A 21,376-nucleotide genomic window follows, 5' to 3' on the forward strand; every position below is an offset into this window, starting at 1 on the left:
CACACTGAGTGTTGTGAGGGCCAAATGGAATGTTACTGATGAAATATTCTGGAAAACTAAAAGCTGTTTTTTTTGGTAGGCAGCATGGAGGCGGTGAAGGGACTTATGTCAAAAGTCCCATCTCGGCTTCAGGTTTCTTCTCTGTAAAACCGGAGAGAGGTGGGGTGGTGGCAGGGATGATCAGCCACTCAAAGTCCGCCATCTCTAGGGAAAGCCTCCCTAGGTCCGCGACCCAGCACATGAAGGAGGAAGTAGGGAGGGGAGGGGAAATCCCGTGGGTCGCTCAGTATCCCCCTCTCCTGCCCCTTTCACCCCGAGGAAGCGAAGCCGCCACCGGGCCCAGCAGAGCGCTGGGAGGGAGGGCGCCGAGGCCGGCCGGGCGGTGGCGCGGGCGGGAGGCGGGGTCCCACGGACCAGTCGAGCCACGTGCGGTTGTTTCCGTGCCGGGGCGATCACGTGAGCAGCGTCAGCTGACCCGTCACGGTGGAGCCCGGCGGTGGCGCCCCGCATCCCCCGCCCTGCCGCTCCCGGAGTGCAGGACCTTGCTGAGGGGTAAGTGCGCCCCCGCGCCCCCTCTGTCCCCGGCCCACCCCCGCCTCCTCCGCCCCAGCCCCTGTCCCTCTCCCATCCCCACACACCCGGCTTGGCACTCCGGAAACTGTGGCGAGGAGGGCCGTGGCCGGCCTCAGCCCCGCGCCGCCCCCAGGCGGCCAGGAGGGGATGGCCCTGGGGAGCAGGGGGCGGGAAGTCGCTCTTACCACCGAGGCCGAGGGCTGGTCACCGCCCCCGAGCCCCGACATGGAGGAGCTGCTCCGGAGCGTGGAGAGAGACCTGAACATCGATGCCCGGCAGCTGGCTCCAGCCCCGGGGGGCACCCACGTGGTGGCCCTAGTGCCTGCGCGCTGGCTGGCCAGCCTCCGCGAGCGCCGGCTGCCCCCGGGACCGTGTCCCCGCGCTGAAGGCCTGGGCGAAGCGGAAGTCAGAACTCTCCTGCAACGCTCTGTGCAGAGGCTGCCGCCCGGTTGGACGCGAGTGGAGGTCCACGGGCTGCGGAAACAGAGGCTCTCTTACCCGCTGGGCTCCCTGCCTTTTGAGGAGGGGTCCGGCAGCCCAGAGACCCTCACTCGCTTCATGCAGGATGTGGCTGCCCAGAATTATCGCAACTTGTGGCGCCATGCGTATCACACTTACGGGCAGCCCTATAGTCACAGTCCTGCCCCTGCAGCTGTCCCTGCCCTGGACTCAGTACGACAAGCTCTACAGAGGGTCTATGGTTGCCCCTTCCTGCCAGTGGGCGAAGCTCCCCAGTGCCCATCACATGCCAGAGATGGCCCCTGTCCTCCTCGGGGCAACCCTGCCTCTCCCAGTCTTCTGAGAGCTGAGGCTCTGTTGGAGTCACCAGAGATGCTGTATGTGGTGCACCCCTGTGTGCAGTTCTGCCTGCATGATGTGGTCACCTTCAGCCCTGCCAAGCTGACCAACAGCCAAGCCAAGGTGCTCTTCATTCTCTTCCGCGTGCTGAGGGCCATGGATGCCTGTCACCGCCAGGGACTGGCCTGTGGGGCCCTATCTTTGCACCACATCGCTGTAGATGAGAAGCTCTGCAGTGAGCTACGGCTGGACCTGAGTGCTTACGAGAAGCTCAGAGAGGATGTGAATGAGGAGATCTCTGTAGCAAGAAATGGGGCAGGCATTGAGCCTGGAGAGGAGGGAGGAGGGGGGCCTGGGTGTCCCACCTGCCAGGAGGAACTTAGGGACCTCGTGCTAGACTGGGTCCATGGCCGCATCAGCAACTTCCACTACCTCATGCAGCTGAATCGGTTGGCAGGTCGGCGGCAGGGGGACCCCAACTACCACCCAGTGCTGCCCTGGGTGGTGGACTTCACCACGCCCCGGGGGCGCTTCCGAGACCTGCGCAAGTCCAAGTTCCGCCTCAACAAGGGGGATAAACAGCTGGACTTCACGTATGAGATGACGCGGCAGGCGTTTGTGGCAGGTGGCGCGGGGGGCGGGGAGCCACCGCACGTTCCTCACCACATCTCTGACGTGCTTTCTGACATCACATACTATGTATACAAGGCTCGGCGCACACCCCGGTCGGTGCTCTGTGGACACGTGCGGGCGCAGTGGGAGCCCCACGAGTATCCTGCAAGCATGGAGCGTATGCAGAGCTGGACACCTGATGAGTGCATCCCCGAGTTCTACACCGACCCCTCCATCTTCTGCTCCATCCACCCTGACATGCCTGACCTGGACGTGCCGGCCTGGTGCAGCTCCAGCCAGGAGTTCGTGGCTGCCCACCGGGCGCTGCTGGAGAGCCGAGAGGTGTCCCAGGACCTACACCACTGGATTGACCTCACCTTTGGCTACAAACTCCAGGGCAAGGAGGCCGTGAAGGAGAAGAATGTGTGTCTGCACCTGGTGGACGCCCACACGCACCTGACCAGCTACGGCGTGGTGCAGCTCTTCGACCAGCCGCACCCCCGGCGCCTGGCCGGGGCCCCTGCTCTTGCCCCTGAGCCTCCACTCATCCCCAGGCTGTTGTTCCAGACCATCCAGGAGAGCACAGGCCGGGAGGACTTCCCAGCACAGCTTACGAATGGAACGGGCAGGCCGGTTTTGGAGGCCGCTCCCCGTGAGGCTGCCTGGGCCAGGGACATGCCCGTGGTGGGGGAGGATGACTTGGAGCAGGCCACAGAAGCTCTGGACTCCATCTCCCTCACTGGGAAGGCAGGTGACCAGCTGGGCCCCTCCTCCTCCTCCTCTTCTGGTCACGCCCCTCCAGGCCTCCTGCCTTTCTCGGGGGCCTCAACCTCTCGACCAGGCCGCCGGAACAAAGCTGCTGGGGTAGACCCCGGGGAAGGTGAGGAGGGCAAGATTCTTCTTCCGGAGGGCTTCGGTCCTCTGCAGGCTCTGGAAGAGGTGGAGAAACTGGGCAACTTCTTGACCAAAGGCCTGGGGGGCCGCTTGGAGGTGCCTCAGCAACCCCAGGTCCAGCGAGCCGTGCTGCTGCGGGACCTCTTCCATCGGGACATGCAGGCGCTGGGTGTCCTGTTGGCTGAGATGGTGTTTGCCACCAGGGTCCGGACACTGCAGCCTGATGCGCCTTTGTGGGTACGCTTCGAGGCTGTTCGGGGGCTCTGCACACGCCATCCCAAGGAGGTCCCTGTGTCTCTGCAGCCCGTGCTGGACACGCTCCTGCAGCTCAGTGGCCGTCAAGGCCCCGTGGTTGCAGGGAGGGGCAGGCTGGACCCGCTGTTCGAGTACAGGCCCGTCTCCCAGGGGTTGCCCCCGCCCTGCCCGGCCCAGCTCCTCAGCCCCTTCAGCTCCGTGGTTCCCTTCCCTTCGTACTTCCCCGCACTGCACAAGTTCATCCTCTTGTGCCAGGCAAGGCACGTGGAGGACGAGGCCCAGGGGCGGGAGCTGGTCTTTGCTCTGTGGCAGCAACTGGGTGCAGTTTTGGGTGACATCACCCCCGAGGGCCTGGAGATCTTGCTGCCTTTTGTGCTGTCACTCATGTCTGAGGAGCACACAGCCGTGTATACGGCCTGGTACCTATTTGAACCTGTTGCCAAGGCACTGGGCCCCAAAAATGCTAACAGGTACCTACTGAAGCCTCTCATTGGTGCCTACGAGAGCCCCTGCCGGCTACACGGGCGCTTCTACCTGTACACCGACTGCTTTGTGGCCCAGCTAATGGTGCGGCTGGGCCTGCAGGCCTTTCTCGTCCACCTGCTGCCCCACGTCCTGCAGGTGCTGGCGGGTGTGGAGGCCTCCCAGGAAGAAAGCAAGGGCCTGGCGGGGGCAGCAGAGGATGAGGAAAGTGGGCTCCCGGGGGCCAGGCCTAGCTCCTGTGCCTTTGGGGAGGAGATCCAGATGGATGGGGAGCCTGCTGCCTCCTCGGGCCTGGGGCTCCTGGACTACACGTCTGGCGTCAGCTTCCACGACCAGGCCGACCTCCCCGAGACAGAGGACTTCCAGGCCAGGCTCTACGTGGCCGAGTCCCCTCAGGCCCAGGAGGCTGAGGCTGTGAGCCTGGGCCGGCTGAGTGACAAGAGCAGCAGCAGCGAGACATCCCTGGGCGAGGAGCGGGTGGCAGACGAGGGGGGCGCCCCGGTGGACAAGAGCAGCCTCAGGTCGGGTGACAGCAGCCAGGACTTGAAGCAAAGCGAGGGCTCCGAGGAGGAAGAGGAGGAGGAGGAAGGCTGTGTGGTGTTGGACGAGGGGGAGGGGGAGGGGGAGCAGGATGAGGTCCCCGAGGCGTCTGAGCTCACGCTGTCCAACACGGTGCTGTCCATGGATACGGTCGTGGCCGGTGACGGCGGGGCTGACGGGGAGGAAGAAGAGGAACCACTGACCGAGCAGTCGGAGGGCAAAGAGCAGAAGATCCTTCTTGGTGAGTTCTCAGGCCTGGAGGTGTTGGTCTAACACTCATCACGTGTGGAGCCCCTGCCCTGTGCCAGGCAGTGGGTCGGGCAGATCCACACGCAGCAGAGCCATGGGCCTGCCCTGCTGGAGCTCACGTCCGAGCTGTAGGCAGTCTTCCATAAGCACGAGTTCTGTTAGTGCTACAAACAACAATGGCTGGCTACCACGAGGGAATATAACATGGGCTTAGATCTCATTTTCAGGGGTCAAAGAAGGCTTCCTTGGAAGTAGGGCCTGCTGGGGTTCAATGAGGAGGAGGTAGCTGAGCAAAAATGGCAGGCTCTGCGGTGGGAAGAGCGTTCCAGGCAGAGGGAACAGCCTGTGCGAGGCTCTGAGGCTGTCACGGTTCCATTAAAGAATCTGTGAAAGGCCAGTGTGGTTAGGCTTAGAGAGTGAAGAGAAGTGGAAGGGGAAGAGGCCAGAGGGGATGGTAGCCAGGGCCTCATTTCGGAGCTGGGGGAGATTCACTGAAAGGGTCACCCTCCTGCAGGGTATGCCCGAGTAGAGGTGCCTGGAGCAGCCCCAAAGCCAGACTCCCACAGTCCAGCTCTGCTGCTGTTAAAGCGAGGGTGGTGGCGTGGGGTGGCCAGGCTCTGGCTGGGCTCCTGGGCACAGCTGGAGTCCGCGTCAGCTAGGCGGGGTCCGTGGGGTGGGGTTGGGGAGTAGTGAGCCGCCGTTATCTGATGAGCTCAGGGCCTGCCCCCGCCCTGCAGATACGGCCTGCAAGATGGTCCGCTGGCTGTCCGCCAAGCTCGGCCCCACCGTGGCCTCTCGCCACGTGGCCCGGAACCTGCTCCGCCTGCTGACGTCGTGTTATGTGGGTAAGGCTGGGGATGGGGCTTCCTCTAGCCCTTTGCCCCTGTTCAGCCCCCTGTAGCGGATCCTTCCCACTTTCACCTCGGACCACCTCCTGGCCCGGTCCTGGGTCCCAGTCTGTAAGCTCCTTCCTTCCTTGGGTGAGGCACAGGGAGACCCCAAGCTAGAGTGAGCAGGAGTGGCCACTGCGGTCCCTGAAGGCCCACCTCCCCCCTGCCCTCCACTAGCTGTGGCCCTTCCTTGGCAGGGCCCACCCGACAGCAGTTCACCGTGAGCAGTGGCGAGAGCCCCCAGCTGAGTGTGGGCAACATCTACCAGAAGAGACCAGTACTGGGCGATATAGTATCAGGGCCCGTGCTCAGCTGCCTCCTCCACGTCGCCCACCTGTACGGGGAGCCCGTCCTCACCTACCAGTACCTGCCCTACATCAGCTACCTGGTCAGTCACCGTTTGGCAGCCGGGGTCTGGGCGGCTGAGGGCCGACCCAGGACCTCTTTGGGTTCCCAGCGGTCTGTGAGGCAACCTGGCCCTCATCTGGGGCTCTGTGGCCCTAGGTGGCCCCGGGTAGTACCTCAGGCCCCAGTCGACTGAACAGCCGCAAGGAGGCGGGGCTGCTGGCAGCGGTGACTCTGACCCAGAAGATCATCGTGTACCTCTCAGACACCACCCTCATGGACATCCTGCCCCGTATCAGCCACGAGGTCTTGCTGCCCGTGCTCAGCTTCCTCACTTCCCTCGTCACGGGGTAGGGCCCTGCACCACCCCACAGGGGAGCAGCCCGGCGGGGGGGGCGACCTGGGGCGCGGGGCGTCAGGAGTGCTGGTTTTCATCCCAGCCGGGTGACCCTGAGCAAGCCACACCTGTCTGTGCCTTCGTTTCCTCACCTGGTCTGGACCAGTTGGTCTTAGAGCTCCTTTCGCTTACGGCTTTGGATAGATCTGGGAAAGCCCTGCAGGGGCAGTGGGGGCTGGAGCTTCTAAGCTCTGTTTCCAGGTTCCCGAGTGGAGCCCAGGCCCGGACTGTCCTGTGTATGAAAACCATTAGCCTCATCGCCCTCATCTGCCTGCGCATCGGACAGGAGATGGTCCAGCAGCACCTGAGCGAGCCCGTGGCCACCTTCTTTCAGATCTTCTCTCAGCTGCATGAGCTTCAGCACCAGGTGGGCAGACCTACCTGGCTGGGGTGGGCTGGCCAGGGGCCGTGGGCCTCCGCTGACTCCCCGGGCTTCCTGCCCCCAGGATCTGAAGCTGGAGTCCGTGGGCCGCAGTGAGGGCCAGCTGCCAAAGGTGGCCTTCTCTGATGGGCAGCTGCGGCTGGTGGACCCCACCCTGCTGGACGAGCTGCAGAAGGTGTTCACCTTGGAGATGGCATATACGATCTACGTGCCCTTCTCCTGCCTGTTGGGTACTGGCCCATCACGTCCCCTCCCAGCCTCTGTGGCTACAGCTCTTCCCCTGGGAGGGCCCCATGCTCCCCCAGCCCCTAGAGTCAGGAGTGGGTGTTAAACACAGTTCTCTGGGTCAGAGCAAAGGGATTTGGCCTTAGGCCCCTGAGTCCCGGTGACGTCTAAACAGGGATTGAGCTTTGGCCAGCAAGGAGGTACAGGAGCAGCCTGGCCTGTGCCTGGGGCAGGCAGGGCAGTCAGGCTGCCGGACTGACGTCTTAGCAGCCGTCTGAGAGGAATCAGCAGCCCACTGTTCACGTAACTTCCCGTATAGGCCGGGCCCTGTGCCAAGCGTCTATGTGTGTCATCGCCCTGAATAGGATGAACAGTGCTGGTCAGATATGTTGTCATCCCACCACTGAAATCTGGCCTGTGGGAGGGGGAGCATGACCTGTCTTGTTCACCATTCTGTTTCTGATGCCCAGCATGGCACGCAGCACACGTGGAAGATGCTCACGTGTCCATACTGAAGGAAGGAATCCACGTTTTCCTGGGGAGGAAACAGGCTCAGAGATGAAGAGTTACTCGCTTAGAGTTGCACAGACAGTACCTGCCCTGCCTTCTGTGGTTCCCAAGCCCTTGGGTGGGTGGTGGCAGTCACTTGCCATCTCCCCTAATCTCAGGACCTCTCCCGCTCCCATCCAGGTGACATCATCCGGAAGATCGTCCCCAACCACGAGCTGGTGGGGGAGCTGGCGGGGCTGTATCTGGAGAGCATGAGCCCAAGCCATCGCAGCCCTGCCAGCGTGGAGCCCACCGCGCCCAGCACCGGCCCTGAGTGGGACCCCCAGGGTGGGGGCTGCCCCCAGGACGACGGCCACTCGGGGACCTTTGGGAGCGTCCTGGTCGGGAACCGCATCCAGATCCCCGATGACTCCCAGCCTGAGAGCCCCGGCCCGCTGGGCCCCATCTCCGGGGTGGGTGGCGGGGACCTCGGCAGCCAGAGCGAGGACAACGTGCTGAAGCGGAAGCTGCCACGGAGCGTGCACGGCCTGAGTGGGAACTGGCTGGCGCACTGGCAGTACGAGATCGGCGTGAACCAGCAGGATGCCCACTTTCACTTCCACCAGATCCGCCTACAGAGCTTCCCCGGCCACTCAGGGGCCGTCAAGTGTGTGGTGCCCCTGAGCAGCGAGGACTTCTTCCTGAGTGGCAGCAAGGACCGCACCGTGCGCCTCTGGCCCCTCTACAACTCTGGGGACGGCACCGGTGAGACAGCCTCACGCCTCGTCTATGCCCAGCACCGCAAGAGTGTCTTCTTTGTGGGCCAGCTTGAGGCCCCGCAGTGTGTGGTGAGCTGTGACGGGGCTGTGCACGTCTGGGACCCCTTCACAGGTGAGCGGGCCCAGGTGAGGCCTGTTCTGTTGCTGCTGTCCTGTACTCCACCAAGGGTGGTGGGTTGGGGTATAATGGTATGTGGTTGAGGGTGACCCGGTGAGGCCACAGAGAGGAGCATCTAAGACTCAGAATCCGTCATACCCAAGTTTGAATCGGCTCTGCCAACTTACTTGCCGAGTGACCTTGAGCAAGTCACTCTGCTGCTGGAAGTATCAGTTTTCCTATCCGCAAAATGGGAATCAGAACAGCTGCTTGAGGATAAGGCATAGGGGTTTGGCTTAACGTGGAGCACATAGTACCTGGTTGGTAAACAGTTGCTCACATATTTTTTGTCATCATTGTAGGCAGAAATAAGGTTAAAAAGCAGGGGTTAAGGAGGTGGAATAGCATTGAGGTAGGTGGTGGGGAGGTAGCTTTTGGCGAGGGTGCTGTGAGAAGAGAGGGCCCTGGCTTGGCCATGGAAGTAGGAAGGTGGGAGGATCAAGAAACATCTTTCGCAGCGTTTATTGAGGTTTCCTGGGATGTGGGAGGCAGGTACGGGCTGGGTTGGGGGGATAGGAGGAGTCGGGGCTCTTCCGTCAGTGGCCGGGACCCAGATCCACCGTGCCTTTCCTTCCCAGGGAAGACCCTTCGCATGGTGGAGCCGTCGGACAGCCGGGTGCCCCTGACCGCTGTGGCTGTCATGCCCGCCCCCCACACCAGCATCACCATGGCCAGCTCTGACTCGACCCTGCGCTTTGTAGACTGCCGGAAGCCTGGCCTGCAGGTCAGGGCATCCTGTTCCCTGAGCCCTGGCCTGGGTGCCTGGCAGGGAGGAGAGACCCCTGAGGAGAGGAGGCCAGGGCAGAGTTTCTCTTTGGTGACAGATCATCTGCAGCAGCAAACCCTGGGGGGTGGGGGGCGGGGCCCTAGCTCTGGGATTTGGGGAGCCCCCCCTTGATGGGGGACGAGGCTCAGGCCTTCCAGCTGTGTGGGTTGGGGGATGAACTGGACCTCGGGGAGATGCGGGTTGGAGCAGGCCGTGTCGCCTCAGCTTGTCTTCCTCTGCCCACAGCATGAGTTCCGCCTGAGCAGTGGGCTGAACCCCGGGCTTGTCCGCTCCCTGGCTGTCAGCCCCAGCGGCCGGAGTGTGGTGGCCGGCTTCTCCTCGGGCTTCATGGTGCTCCTGGACACCCGAACGGGCCTGGTTCTGCGTGGCTGGCCTGCCCATGAAGGGGACATCCTGCAGATCAAGGTGACAGACCGGGTTCCCTTCCCCTCCTGGCTGACTGCTCCAGCCGTCGCCTCTACTTAGAGCCCACCCAGGACACGCTCCAGCTGACCTCCCTCATACCTGCCCGAGGACTGGTGGGCAGGGAGGGTCAGGAGCCAGCTGCACCGTGGGGGCTTCGGCAGGAGGCTGGCCGCTGGGTGGAACCGGGGGGCCGAGCTGACCCTGCTGCTTCCTGGTGATGTTCTAATGAGTAACCCTTGTCCATATTTGTCTTACTTGGAGGATCAGGGGTCGGGCCCTGTCCATGACCCAGTCAGGTTAAATAAAGCTCAGCTGGGAGGCTGTTTACTGCCCCCAGACCACTGAGCAGAGTCCATGCCCCCAGCTGGGCTGTCCCGGTGCGGGCAGGGGCGGATCGGGCATGGGAATCCTGCCCCCACCTCCACCCCCAGCCCATCTGCAATCACAGACCTCAGGGAACCGTTCAGGGAGGTGCAGGAGGGGAGGAACAGGGCTCTTTGTGGGAGGGTTTTTCCGGGCAACTGGGACTCCCTCCCCATCCTAAGCGGCAACCAGGGGACGTGCACTGCCACTGCTGGGGGCAGGCAGCCCCTGGTTCCCTCCAGGGCCCCCCAGGGGATCCTGGGTTCTGGGTGCCTCTAAATTCTGACTTCCCAAGAAAGCATCAGGAGGTCTCTAGGGTCAGCCTGGGTGTTAATCCTGGCTCTGCCACTTATTGGTTCTGTGACTTTGTATGATTACTTAACTTTCCCGAGCCTTAGTGTTTTCCTCTGTAAAATGGGAACAATGACAACACCTTCCTCACAGAGTTGTTATGAAGATTAACCACGGTAAGACGTGTAATGTGCCTAATACAATGCTTGACATAGGAAGTGCCCAAATTATAATGATGGCTAGGTTGATGACACTTAATATATTCCTGTTAACTAACGTTGATACAACGTGGGAGGGTGGCAGCCTGTCCCCGGCTCAGGACACCCTGTCCTCCTGGGAGATCCTGTGGGAAGAAACAGGAAGACCCTGGGCCCTGCTGAGGCTCTGCTCTCCCCGGGCAGGCGGTGGAGGGCAGTGTCCTGGTCAGCTCCTCCTCTGACCACTCCTTGACTGTCTGGAAGGAGCTGGAGCAGAAGCCCACGCATCACTACAAGTCAACCTCCGACCCTATCCACACCTTCGACTTGTACGGCAGCGAGGTGGTAACTGGCACCGTGGCCAACAAGATTGGCGTCTGCTCCCTGCTTGAGCCGCCTTCCCAGGCCACCACCAAGCTCAGCTCCGAGAACTTCCGTGGCACGCTCACCAGCCTGGCCTTGCTGCCCACCAAACGCCACCTCCTGCTGGGCTCAGACAACGGGGTCATCCGCCTCCTGGCATAGTCCGAGGCAAGAGCTGGCCAGGCGGAGGTGGGCACACGTCCTCCGGGAGTCCATCCCTCACCTTCGTTTCCCCAGCAGCATCCCTCCTGGCAAGCCTCAGGCCCCATGCTCTGGGTACCCACATGGCCTGCCAGCTAAGGTGGCATGGAGGTCTGGGCTCCTGAACCCCCAGAGCCACTGAGGCTGCCAGAAGGGATCTCGTTCATGGCTTGGGGCGATGCTGCTCCACCGAGCCAGCAGGAAGCAAGAGCGAGAGCCTGGGGAAAGCCTTGCTGCCCTCTCTTCTCCCCAGCTCCACCCTCTGCATCCACATGGGGACAGGAAGCTCTGGGAAGGGGAAGGGAGACTCTCCCTGCCTAGCAAGTCTCCAGCCACAGCACCCCTTGCTGGGCTCTCTCTGCCCCTGTCCTGCAAGGACCGGGACGCCACCACAGTCCAGGACACTGATGGCGCTTGGACTCCAGCCTCTAAGGGCTGGCCATGGTCCAGGAGTTAGGGGCCTTGGGCAGTGGTTTAAGTGTCCTCCCAGCCAGGCCCTGCCCAGTGTGGGACCAGTAGGGGAAGAAAGAGGACAGGACCAAAGGAGAGAAGACGGACTGGGCCCGGTGGTGCCTGCCAGGAGCGACCCCATGCCTTGCCTGCCCACCTGTCACCACAGTGTTTGTGCCTTGAGTTGATGAGACAGCCCCTGGGTCCAGAGTCCCTGGGGGAGCAGGTCCAAGACCCTGAAAGAAGGGGCAAGAAGGGTCATCTCTGCATCTCAGGTCTCCCTCCCCCAGGGGACAGGAAGACCCAGGCATCCCCGGGTCCTCACGTTCTGGAGCAGAGATGAGGTCTGAGGCTGGGCCTCTGCTGCTTTCTCACTATTTGCAATAGATGTAAATATGATGAATAAATTCTTTGGAAGAGCCGTGGAACCGAGTGAGGCTTCTCTTTTTTTTCGGCCGTGCAGTGGAAGCGCGGAGCCCCAACCCCTGGACCACCGGGGAGGTCCCTGAGTGAGGCTTTTCCTGACGACGGTGCCAGGGTGGGGAAAAATTGAGACCCTGCAGCTTCCGGGACAGCGAGGAGAGGGTGAGGAGGTGCGGAGGCAGCCCGATGACTGTTCTTCAGGCGGTACCGGGTACAGGGCTTCTGGTTCGTGCAGCCCCAGGCCAGTTTCCAGAACCCTCACCCTTGAGGAGGGTAAGGAGGTATTGCTCCCAATGAAGTAGGGTGCTGTGAGAGGCTGTGTCCCTCCGCATCTTTCCTCTCCCCACCCCTGCCGTCTGGATCCAGGCTGGAGGCATCCAACCAGGAGCCTGGGCATGTGAGGGCTGAGGATGGGCATCCTATCCTGGGTTCCTGCGTCGTCTCTTGCAGCTTCCGCTTCCCTCCTCTTGGGAGGGGGAGGCAGTTATGGGGGAGAGGAAAGGACATTGGAACTAGGAAGCTGGATGTAACTCTGAGCCCAGCTCTGTGTCCTTGGGCAGGTCACACAGCTTCTCTGTGCCTAAGACAGGGATAACCTCTCACTTCATGGGGTCACTGGAAGGCCCCTGTCCTTCCTGGATCTGCCCTCCGGCTGAGGACAGCCTCATCGACCGTCTCCTGAACCTCCTTTCTCCGGGCTTAAGTGGGACCCACATCTACGGGGGTTCCAGGTAGCTGTCCCAGTATTAGATGCCTTGGTGGGAAAGGGGTTTTTGGTCCTAATATCAATGTTTAACCGGATGTGCAGGTCAATGTTTACCAGAAGAGAAAGCAATTGGAACAGGGGTTGGCTGAGAGCAAAGGTCCTGGTGGCAGGGGAGGGCTCAGCCGGGCTGGCTGGAACCCGGGCAGAGCGTGGGGAGCACCCAAGTGGGGCCAGAGGGACATCGTGTGCAGCAGCGAGGAGCCTGCCGAGGTAAGATGGGTGGCTTGGCCTGGAGCTGCCCACCTTGCCGAGGGGGTCTGGGCTGAGTTTATTCAGGAGACCTGTCACTTCTCCGCCTCCTGGGGTGGTGAGGAACCAAGGTGGAGGTTCTGGGGGGAGTCCCTCTGGGAAATGAAAGACTGGAAGCCTTTTCTTGCCAGGAAGATTCAAAAGCCCAGGTGGGAGATCAGGGCCCTGGCCAAGGGTCCTTGTGTGGGATGGGGATGGGGCCAGGGGTGATAGAAGGATGCTTGAGATGGGGGCGGGATGGGTGTGTGTGAGACCTGCTCCGAGGCCGGACCGAGACCTGCCCATCCGCACCCGCCAGCCTGGCTTCCCGGAGCCAGCCTGGGGCAGAGAGAGGGCCAGGTCCTGTGTTTTCCGTAAGTCCAAAGGTGGCTCTGGCCAGAGTCATTCATTGGGCTCTGCTGTTGGGTCAACAAGGCCAGTCTCTGGCCCAGCCCACCACCCCTGCTGAGACCACAGTCCCGTCCACCCTTGTGGGCAAGAGCAGACCAGCCAGAAAAGGTGGGCCGATGGACAGCCAGTTGGATAGGAGCTCCGGGGTGGAAGCCTCAGTACGGAGGAGGCTTCAGGGCAGGCGCCTCCCACAAGAGGGCCCTTGGGCTAGACTGACAGCAGCCATTGCTGAGTGCCAGGCCGTGTAGTCAGGGCTCACGAAAACTGACTTAGGTTGGTCTCCGCGATACACATGGGTAGAGGTAGGGACTTTCGCCACCATTTTACAAGATGAGGCAAAGCCCAGAGGGGTTAAGGGGGAGGTCCTACGTCCTCTGCCGAGAGGCACAGCCTGGATTCAAACCCAGGTCTGACTCACAACACCAGGCCTTGAAGAATGGGGACATGTTTTTGTTTGGGTAATATTCTCCCCCCATGAACAAAAACATTTTCAGTGCATGAAAAGTGAACAATCAGAAAACGCAAAGGGGAAAAAGCAACTCAGTGGGGAGTTCAAGCAGTTCACCGCTCAGAGGGCTGTGCTTTGGGCGTGTGTGCTGCCGCTGTCGCTGTCCCCTCCTTGGTGACGGTTCAGGACTTTGGCTGCCCGTGAGCGTGAGGGTGGGATTCCACGGCGGGTGTGGACGCGAAGAAGGAACGGAGGCTTCCCATCCCGCACAGGAACATGGCGCTGCTCTGGCTGCCTGAGCTTGTCCTTGTGCTCAGCTTGTCCTGCCTGCAAAGCCCCTGCTCAGCGGTGAGCCTGGGCCGCGGTCTGGGTGGGGCGGGGAGGCGGCTACGGGAGACGCCAGGGGTCCCGGGGAAAGGGGAGGGGGGCAGGGTCGAGGGAGGTCTTGGCTTTAGGGGTTCCCTCGCCTCTCCTCGTTCCTTTCTCAACAGTTCTCTCCTGTGAGCACCATGGAGCCCTTGGGCCTGCAGGTACTGGGGAGAGAGAGGCACGGCAGGGAGGAAGGCCCCAGGGGGCCTCACCTGTGGCTGGTGCAGGGTGGGGAGACCTGTGGGAAGGGTTGCTCTCCATCTGCTTCCTCCTTTCTTCAGCTGATGAGCGGGCAGACCCAGCAGAAGCTACCCCCACTTTCCCTCCTCAAGTTGGGCAACCAGGTACAACCAGGTGGGGCTGGGGAAGAGTGGGCGGGGCCTGAGGGAGGAGGGCCATCGGCAGGGGCAAGGAAGTGGGCGGGGCCTGAGGGTGGCAGTGAGGCTGAGGCCTGAAGGGAGGGGGTGGGAGGGACCAGAGGAAGGGACCTAGTCCCCTGAATGCCATTGCCCATGTCTGGACTGGGACAAGGCCCTGCTGTCCCCAGCACAGGGGCTTTGAAGGAGATCTTCAACACAGAACCTGGAGCTGACCCCTTGACCCCACTGACCCCTGATCTGTCCCTGCAGGAGCCTGGTGGCCAGACTGCCCCAAAGAAGGCCCCAGGGGACTGCGAGGGGTCCCCAAACCCGGAGCAGACCCGCAGGCTGGCCCAGGCCATGATGGCCTTCACCAGAGACCTCTTCTCCCTGGTGGCCCAAAGCTCCACCAGGCCCAACCTGATCCTGTCGCCTCTGAGTGTGGCCCTGGCACTGTCTCACCTGGCACTAGGTACTATGGGAGCACCTGTCCAGACCAGCAGAGCTGGGAGGCCAGTAGGAACTCATTACCTACCCCAGAGTTTACGAGCAGGTGCTTCCTCCATCAGGGTCACTTGGATGTTTGGTAAAAATGCAGACTCCAGTCTCTGTGCATGAGAATCCCAGGGACTGGGCCCAGGATGTGCTTCTGGTGATTTTTGTGCAAGAATATGATAGGTACAATGTCTCCGTTGGACTGGAGGGTCTCACTGTGGGACCTTCCCCAGAGAGGGAAGGCCATAGGATGAGGTTGCCCAGATTGGCAGCAACAGAGATGAAAGTAAACTTGGGAGTCCTGTCCCTCAGACCAGTTCAGGATAGGGGAGGAGAAAGTGCGGTCTCGTGGGCATGCTCCCTGTAGGTATTCAAGAGGGATGGGAGAGGGCAGTGGGGGCGGGAAGGACCACAGCTGCTGTGTCCCCTCCAGGTGCTCAGAACCAAACGCTACAAAGGCTGCAGCAGGTGCTGCACGTGGACTCAGGGCCCTGCCTCCCTCACCTGCTCAGCCGCCTCTGCCAGGACCTGGGCCCTGGGGCTTTCCGATTGGCTGCCAGAATGTACCTGCAGAAAGGTAGGTGCTGGTGGCAGACACTCTCTAGGTTGTGCCCTGGGGTGGACAGGGGTGAGGGTGACGGGTGTGGGCTCAGGCAGCCAGTCGGAGCACAGGTGGTTGTGGGGCCCAAGTGCTGGCAACAGCCTGTGGGCCCTTCTGTGCAGGATTTCCCATCAAAAAGGACTTCTTGGAACAATCAGAACAGCTCTTTGGTGCAAAGCCCATGAGCCTGACGGGAAGGAAGAGGGATGACCTGGCAAACATCAACCAATGGGTGAAGGAGGCCACAGAGGGGAAGATTGAGGATTTCCTCTCAGATCTGCCAGATGACACAGTGTTGCTTCTCCTCAATGCCATCCACTTCCAGGGTGCGCTCCTCCCCTTCTCGGCTCCCTGCCCGCAGACCCTACCCCTGCCCCGTAGGCACGCTTTTTTCTGAGGGTCCCTCTTCCTCCCCGGGCCTGGGCCAGGAGGGTAGGAGACAGGTAATGGTGTGGCAGGACGGAGGCCCAGGAACTGGATGGGGCTGTTGTGGAGAGAGTTCCCTAGGAGGAAACCGAGTCTTAAACGACCCAGGGGAGGTTCCTGGGAACATGGCAGGGCAGGGGAGAACGAAAGCCCAGGTTCTGCAATCGCTCCAGGGAACAGACCTCAGATTACCTGGGTATCACCTGGCACAGCACCGCCTGGCACCTCAGCCTCCACCTTTCATCCCTTAAATGGGTTCTGGGTGGGATGGGGAAGAGACTGGTGGGGTAGAATCTACCTTGGTCCCAGTCTATATGGCCCCTGCCCTCTGCTGGATTCAGGCTTCTGGAGGAGGAAGTTCGACCCGAATCTCACGCGGAGAGACACTTTCCACCTGGACGAGAAGTTCACGGTGCCGGTGGACATGATGCAAGCCCGCACATACCCGCTGCGCTGGTTTCTGCTGGAGCAGCCTGAGATCCAGGTCAGCCTTGACTCCCCAGCCTGGGCTTGGGTGCTGGGAGGTGGAGAAGGGAACGGGCACCTGTGGAGCAGGCACAGGGGTCAGGGGTGTGCCCCACCTTCCTTGTAGTCATGTCGCTGGGGCAGGGGGCTCTGAAAGGTCTCGCTGCGCCCCCATCCAGGGAAACTGAGGCTCCAGGCACTGCGGGTTTAGTGGAGCACAAGGAAACCAGGTCCCTGCTCTGGGGAGGGAAGACACACAGTGCGCGAGCAAACACAAATCAACAGGATAATTCCAGATAGTGGGGGGCAAGGTATTTTAGCTAGAGGGGTCAGGGAACCTTCTTTGAGGAAGGGACACTGAGTTGAGTCCCAGGTGATCTTCGGTTATGGGGGTTTATTACAAGGACCCATGGGTCATGGGGCAGCACAAGGCCTCAGCACCCTGAAGCCTGGGAGATGCGACCTGAGCTCTCACACGGTGCTCCTTGGAAGGGAGGATTTGATTGGGATGGATTTGTCAGCATCCTGATGGAACATTCTGATTAGAGAGAGTGCCGTGTCAAGCTATCTCAGGTGCAGCCTCCCTCGCTTCCAGCCTAAACACGGTCCCCTTGGCCCAAGCGGCTGATCCCCGGGCCAGTCGGCTGTGGCTGAGACCGCAGTGTTGGTTAGTTTCACAAGGCCGCTTCTGAGAGGGGCTGTGGGTGAGGCAGGCCCTTGGAGCAGTGTCCCAGCTTCTCTCCGGTTCCCCCGACACGTGGCCCGTCTGGTTCGCCTCCCCACCAGTTCTATTCCTGCTGCCCCTTCCCGCCAGGCTGTGTCCTGCCCACACTTCCTTCACCCTTCCGTCTCCATCCTTGGCCCTCCTTGGTCTTCCTCTTGTCTCGCCCGCCCTCTGCGGGCTGGCCCGGGTAGCCAGACACTGGCACTCCCCCTCCCGCCGCAGGGGTCCTGCCCTCTGGGCGCTCTGCCTGGAGCCCGAGGAGTGACATCCACCAGGGCCCACGGAGCCCAGTGTTTTTCACACTTCTTTAGCTGCGGAAACTCTGTTCACGTGAAATCTTACCCCAAATCACGGTATAGATACACAGCCAGGCAAAGTCACGGTTGGAGGAGAGAGGGGTGGATAGGGTACGACCCTTGGCAGCGGCTCCTCTGCTAGGGCAACCTGGTCCACTGTACGCATGGAAGTGAGAGGCGGACACAGGGGGTTCCTCACCCTGAGTCATGGGCTAGCTGGTAGCAGAGGAGGAGAGAGAAAACTACCAGTTGCTGAGTGAGCGCCGCCTACGTGCAGACGCTCGGCCAGAAGCTTTAAAAGCTTCTCTCTTTCCGTCACACGTCAGCCGGTAGTGTGTGCAGGTAGTGTTACTCCACGGGTTAGGAAGCGGAGGCTCAGGGAGACCCCGTGCACGCCTGTGAAGGATGGGGTGTCTCCTGCGCGGGGCGGGCCCAGTCCCCACGTCGGCCTGGGTGCTCTCTGGTCCTCACGTCGTCTCCGTGCCGTGTCTGTAGGTGGCTCATTTCCCCTTTAAGAACAACATGAGCTTCGTGGTCGTCGTGCCCACCCGTTTCGAGTGGAACGCGTCCCAGGTGCTGGCTAGCCTGAGCTGGGGCGTGCTGCATCAGCCCTTGCTGCGGGAGAGGCCCACCACGGTCCAGCTGCCCAAGCTGCACCTGAAATACCAGATGGACCTGGTGGCCATCCTCAGCCAGCTGGGTAAGGAGGCCGGGCGTGGGACAGCTCCCGGCTCAGCTGGACGGGGTGGGTAAGGAGGAAGCCCCCCAGCCGGCAGGCCTGAGTCAGAGCTGGACTTGCGTCCTGGCCTTTTCTGGGGCTTAGGGAGGTGAGAGGGTTCGATACGCACCCTCGGACTCTCTGTCCTGGGCAGGGGGTGGGGCAAGGGAATGAGGACCTGCTCTGCTCGAGACTGAGCACCGCAGAGAATCCTGGGTGGAGAGCCAGGGGTGGCATGTGAGCCTCGCTGGCTCTCCTGAAAGAGGCACGAGGAACCCACCATGTACAAAAAGCTGAGTCTCACGGGGGTCGGCAGAGGAGGAATCAGGTACTTACAATTCAGCGTTAAGTGATAAGACAGAGGGCTTCTCTCTAGTCCACCCAGGGGACTATTGAAAAGGCATCTGTCTGGACTTCGGGGCAGGGGCTCAGGGAAGGCTTCCCGGAGGAAGGAACCTTTAAGCTGGTACATGCAGGTTAAATAGGAGTTAACCGGCAGTCTGTGGGTTCAAGGTGCTCCCTGGCCGGGATGCCAGACACCCTCCCAGGCAGGTCCATGCAGCGTGTGGGGCAGAAGGCAGCTCTGACCAGCCATCTCCTGGCCTGGGCAGGCCTGCAGGAACTGTTCCAGGCCCCGGACCTGCGCGGGATCTCAGACCAGAGCCTGGTGGTGTCCAGCGTGCAGCACCAGTCCACGCTGGAGCTCAGAGAGGCCGGCGTGGAGGCGGCCGCGACAACCAGTACGGCCATGTCCCGCATGTCCCTCTCCTCCTTCAGCGTGAACCGCCCCTTCCTCTTCTTCATCCTCGAGGACAGCATGAGCCTGCCCCTCTTTGTGGGCAGCGTGAGGAACCCCAATCCTGGCGCGCAGCCGGAGCTCAAGGAGCAGCAGGACTCCCCGGACAACAGGGACCTTTTCCAGCACCAGAAAGGCTTCCCCCGCGGAGACAAGCCGTTCGGCCCTGACTTAAAACTTGCGCCCCCCTCGGAGGAGGATTACCCCCAACCTAGCAGCCCCAAGTGAGGGGCTGTGGCCGCCAGCAGCCCGAGTCCCTGCTTGGACCAGCCTCTCAACTCATGTGACTCTTTCCAAACAGCTTTGTGGGATTGCGGGCGGGGGGCCTGGGGCGCAGTCTGGCAGAGGGGAGGAGGGGAGCCAGTCTCTCTTCTCCTCTTGGGGAGTTTGGGGAGGGGCGGCGCTGGGAGGAGGGCAGGCATCGGGGAACCATGGGCCTTGATCCCACGTCATTTCTTCCAAAGGGGTTCAGAGGGTGTCCTCGTCTGGGGCTTGGGCGGAAGGGCAGCTGTGGATTCATTTTTGTCAGGAAGGTAGGTAGGTTATTCCCTAAGTTGGCTGGGTCGCCTCCACGCCTGTTTACCAGAGAGGGAGGGCCGGGGAGGAGTGGACACCTGGCTGGGGAGATGGGGTGGCCCGGGGGTGCCGCGCAATGTTGTGGGGTTAAACATGTGGGTGGAGGTCGAGCGCCCCGTGCAACTGCTTCTGCCCTGAGCTGCCCAAGGCCCAGCAGCCTCCAGACCACCCCGTGGCCTCAGTCTCCCCGCTGGTCCTCGGAGGTACCAACACTGCCGGGACTCCCCTTTTTCCCTCTCCCCTCTGTCCCCCCTGCCTGGTGTCTCAGTGGCTGAGGGGTGGGGGGCGTTAGCTCCCGAAGGCTCTTTTGTAAAGTTTTTGTAGTGATTTTTATGCCACCTGAATAAAGAATGAATGGGCCTGTCTGCTGTGATGTCACTGTTTGGGGCGTGGGTGGGAGCAGGGGGGCTGGAGGAAGGCGGGAGGAGGCCACGGGCTGGGCCCCCAGGAGCAGCAGCCCTCTCTGTGCCACGTTTGGCCTCTGGTCACTCGCCAGCCCTTCTCCACCGTGCCGTCCCTCTGACTTCACCAGCCCTGCCCAGGGCCACCCCCTTGCCAGCCTGGCTCTGCTCTCAGCCTGTTCCTCTCTACGGACCTCAGGCATCCGGCAATAAAGGCGACTCAGAATAGCACCAGCCTCCTGGTTTGGGAGAAGAACTGGCAATTAGGGAGCTTGAGGAGTTTCTAATTACATGCCAGCCCTTCTGCCTGGAGCTGGCGCCCGCCAGACGGGGGCGGGCAGGCTGCCGGGAGCACCGGCTCCAGATGGAGGCTGTCAGCGCCTGAGGATTTGGGGGAAGCAATTGGGGGCACCTTGGCACAGAGCTGGGGGCAGCCCTTGTCTGTGAGTGCAGGGTGTCCATGTGGCAGCAGCCACCTGCGGCCCTGTAGTGCAGTGGTTAAGAGCAAGTCCCTAGGATGGGATCTCGCTTCTTACAAACCAGCAGTGTGTGGAGATGGGAAGTAAATCAACAGTGAAATACATGGCATGTCAGAGGGTGGTGAGAGCTCTGGTGAGAAGTAAAGCAAGGAAGGCCTCCCTGAGGAGGTGACTTTTGGAGCAGAGACTAGGAGGCGGCAAGGGTGGGTACTATGGGGACATCCTGGGGAAGAGTGATCTGGGCAGAGGAGTGGGAGCTGCTCAAAAGGTTCAGGATGATCAGGAGATCCGTGGGGCTGGAGTGGAGGGGGTGAGGGGGGAGATGTAGGAAGGAATCAGAGAGGAACTGGGGGCAGACCACTGAGGGATGTAGGGCCACTGTAAAGACTGTTGTTGTTATCTTAGGAGAGGTAAGAGATAACTGGAAAGTTAAATCAGCAAGCCCCCCAGCTTAATTTTACCTCCTGAGTTTTTCTCAGCTCTCTCTTCCTCTCCATTTGGGCTCTAGCCACGGTTTGGATCTAGTCATCACTCCCGAGGGTCACTGCTGTCGCCTCCCGGGTTCTCCGTGCTGCCGGTCTGGCTGCCTTAACTGCATCCTCCGCCCTGTAAATACTAGTCAAGTGCTTTCTGTGTGCCCAGCAGCTCCCCAGGTTCTGGGGCTGCAGCAATGAAAAAGCCAACAAGACCTCTACCCCCCAGAGCCTAAACCTGGTGGTAGAGTGGTCTAGACAATAAACAAGTTAAAATTTGGGGTTGAAGTATAATATGCCAAGTACACAAGTCATAAATGTACCTGTACCTAAGCACAACGAATTTGTTTCACGAACCAAGTACCCCTGTGAAACCAGTACTCAGATCAACAAACAGTACTCACTCTCCTGGGTTCTGATAACAGACTAGTTTTTTCTGGTTTTGAACTTTATGTAAAGGAATCGTGCAGTCTGTCCTCCCTTGTGCCTGGCTTCTTTCATTCAACCTCCTGTTCGTGAGATTCATCCGTGTCGTTGGGGATGGAAATTATTCATTCACTGTGGAAGGCTTTTTTTGTTTTTTTAATTTATTTGTTTAGTTGCACGGGGTCTTAGTCGTGGCAGGCGGGCTCCTTAGTTGCAGCAGGTGAACTCTTAGTTGCGGCATGCATGTGGGATCTAGTTCCCTGACCAGGGATCGAACCCTGGCCCCCTGCATTGGGAGCATGAAGTCTTAACCACTGTGCCACCAGGGAAGTCCCTGTGGAAGGCTTTAACTGAGGGGCACCATGGTCTGA

The 21,376-nt window shown here is 61.0% G+C and overlaps 2 protein-coding genes across 3 annotated transcripts; both read left to right on the forward strand.

Annotated features, from left to right (window-relative positions):
* Positions 1-720: 720 nt before the first annotated feature.
* On the forward strand, positions 721-10,636 carry WDR81 (WD repeat domain 81). Its single transcript, XM_065897075.1, has 10 exons — positions 721-4,396; positions 5,142-5,249; positions 5,492-5,682; positions 5,799-5,989; positions 6,238-6,403; positions 6,483-6,648; positions 7,334-8,023; positions 8,647-8,792; positions 9,081-9,260; positions 10,316-10,636. Exons 1-10 carry the CDS (start codon positions 721-723, stop codon positions 10,634-10,636), a joined length of 5,835 nt encoding a protein of 1,944 aa, XP_065753147.1.
* A 3,041-nt stretch (positions 10,637-13,677) lies between these two features.
* On the forward strand, positions 13,678-18,878 carry SERPINF2 (serpin family F member 2). 2 transcript variants are annotated; one of them, XM_065897350.1, is made up of 9 exons: positions 13,678-13,749; positions 13,893-13,931; positions 14,052-14,114; positions 14,400-14,601; positions 15,058-15,201; positions 15,348-15,551; positions 15,993-16,135; positions 17,632-17,836; positions 18,466-18,878. In XM_065897350.1, the coding sequence occupies exons 1-9, from the start codon at positions 13,678-13,680 to the stop codon at positions 18,876-18,878; spliced, it is 1,485 nt and encodes a 494-aa protein (XP_065753422.1). The 2 variants fall into 2 exon arrangements, with proteins under 2 accessions (XP_065753422.1, XP_065753423.1); XM_065897351.1 differs by lacking the exon at positions 14,400-14,601 and having other exon boundaries at positions 14,052-14,124.
* Positions 18,879-21,376: the final 2,498 nt, after the last annotated feature.

The sequence above is a fragment of the Phocoena phocoena genome, chromosome 19, assembly GCF_963924675.1.
Source record: "Phocoena phocoena chromosome 19, mPhoPho1.1, whole genome shotgun sequence".
NCBI classification, from domain to species: domain Eukaryota; kingdom Metazoa; phylum Chordata; class Mammalia; order Artiodactyla; family Phocoenidae; genus Phocoena; species Phocoena phocoena.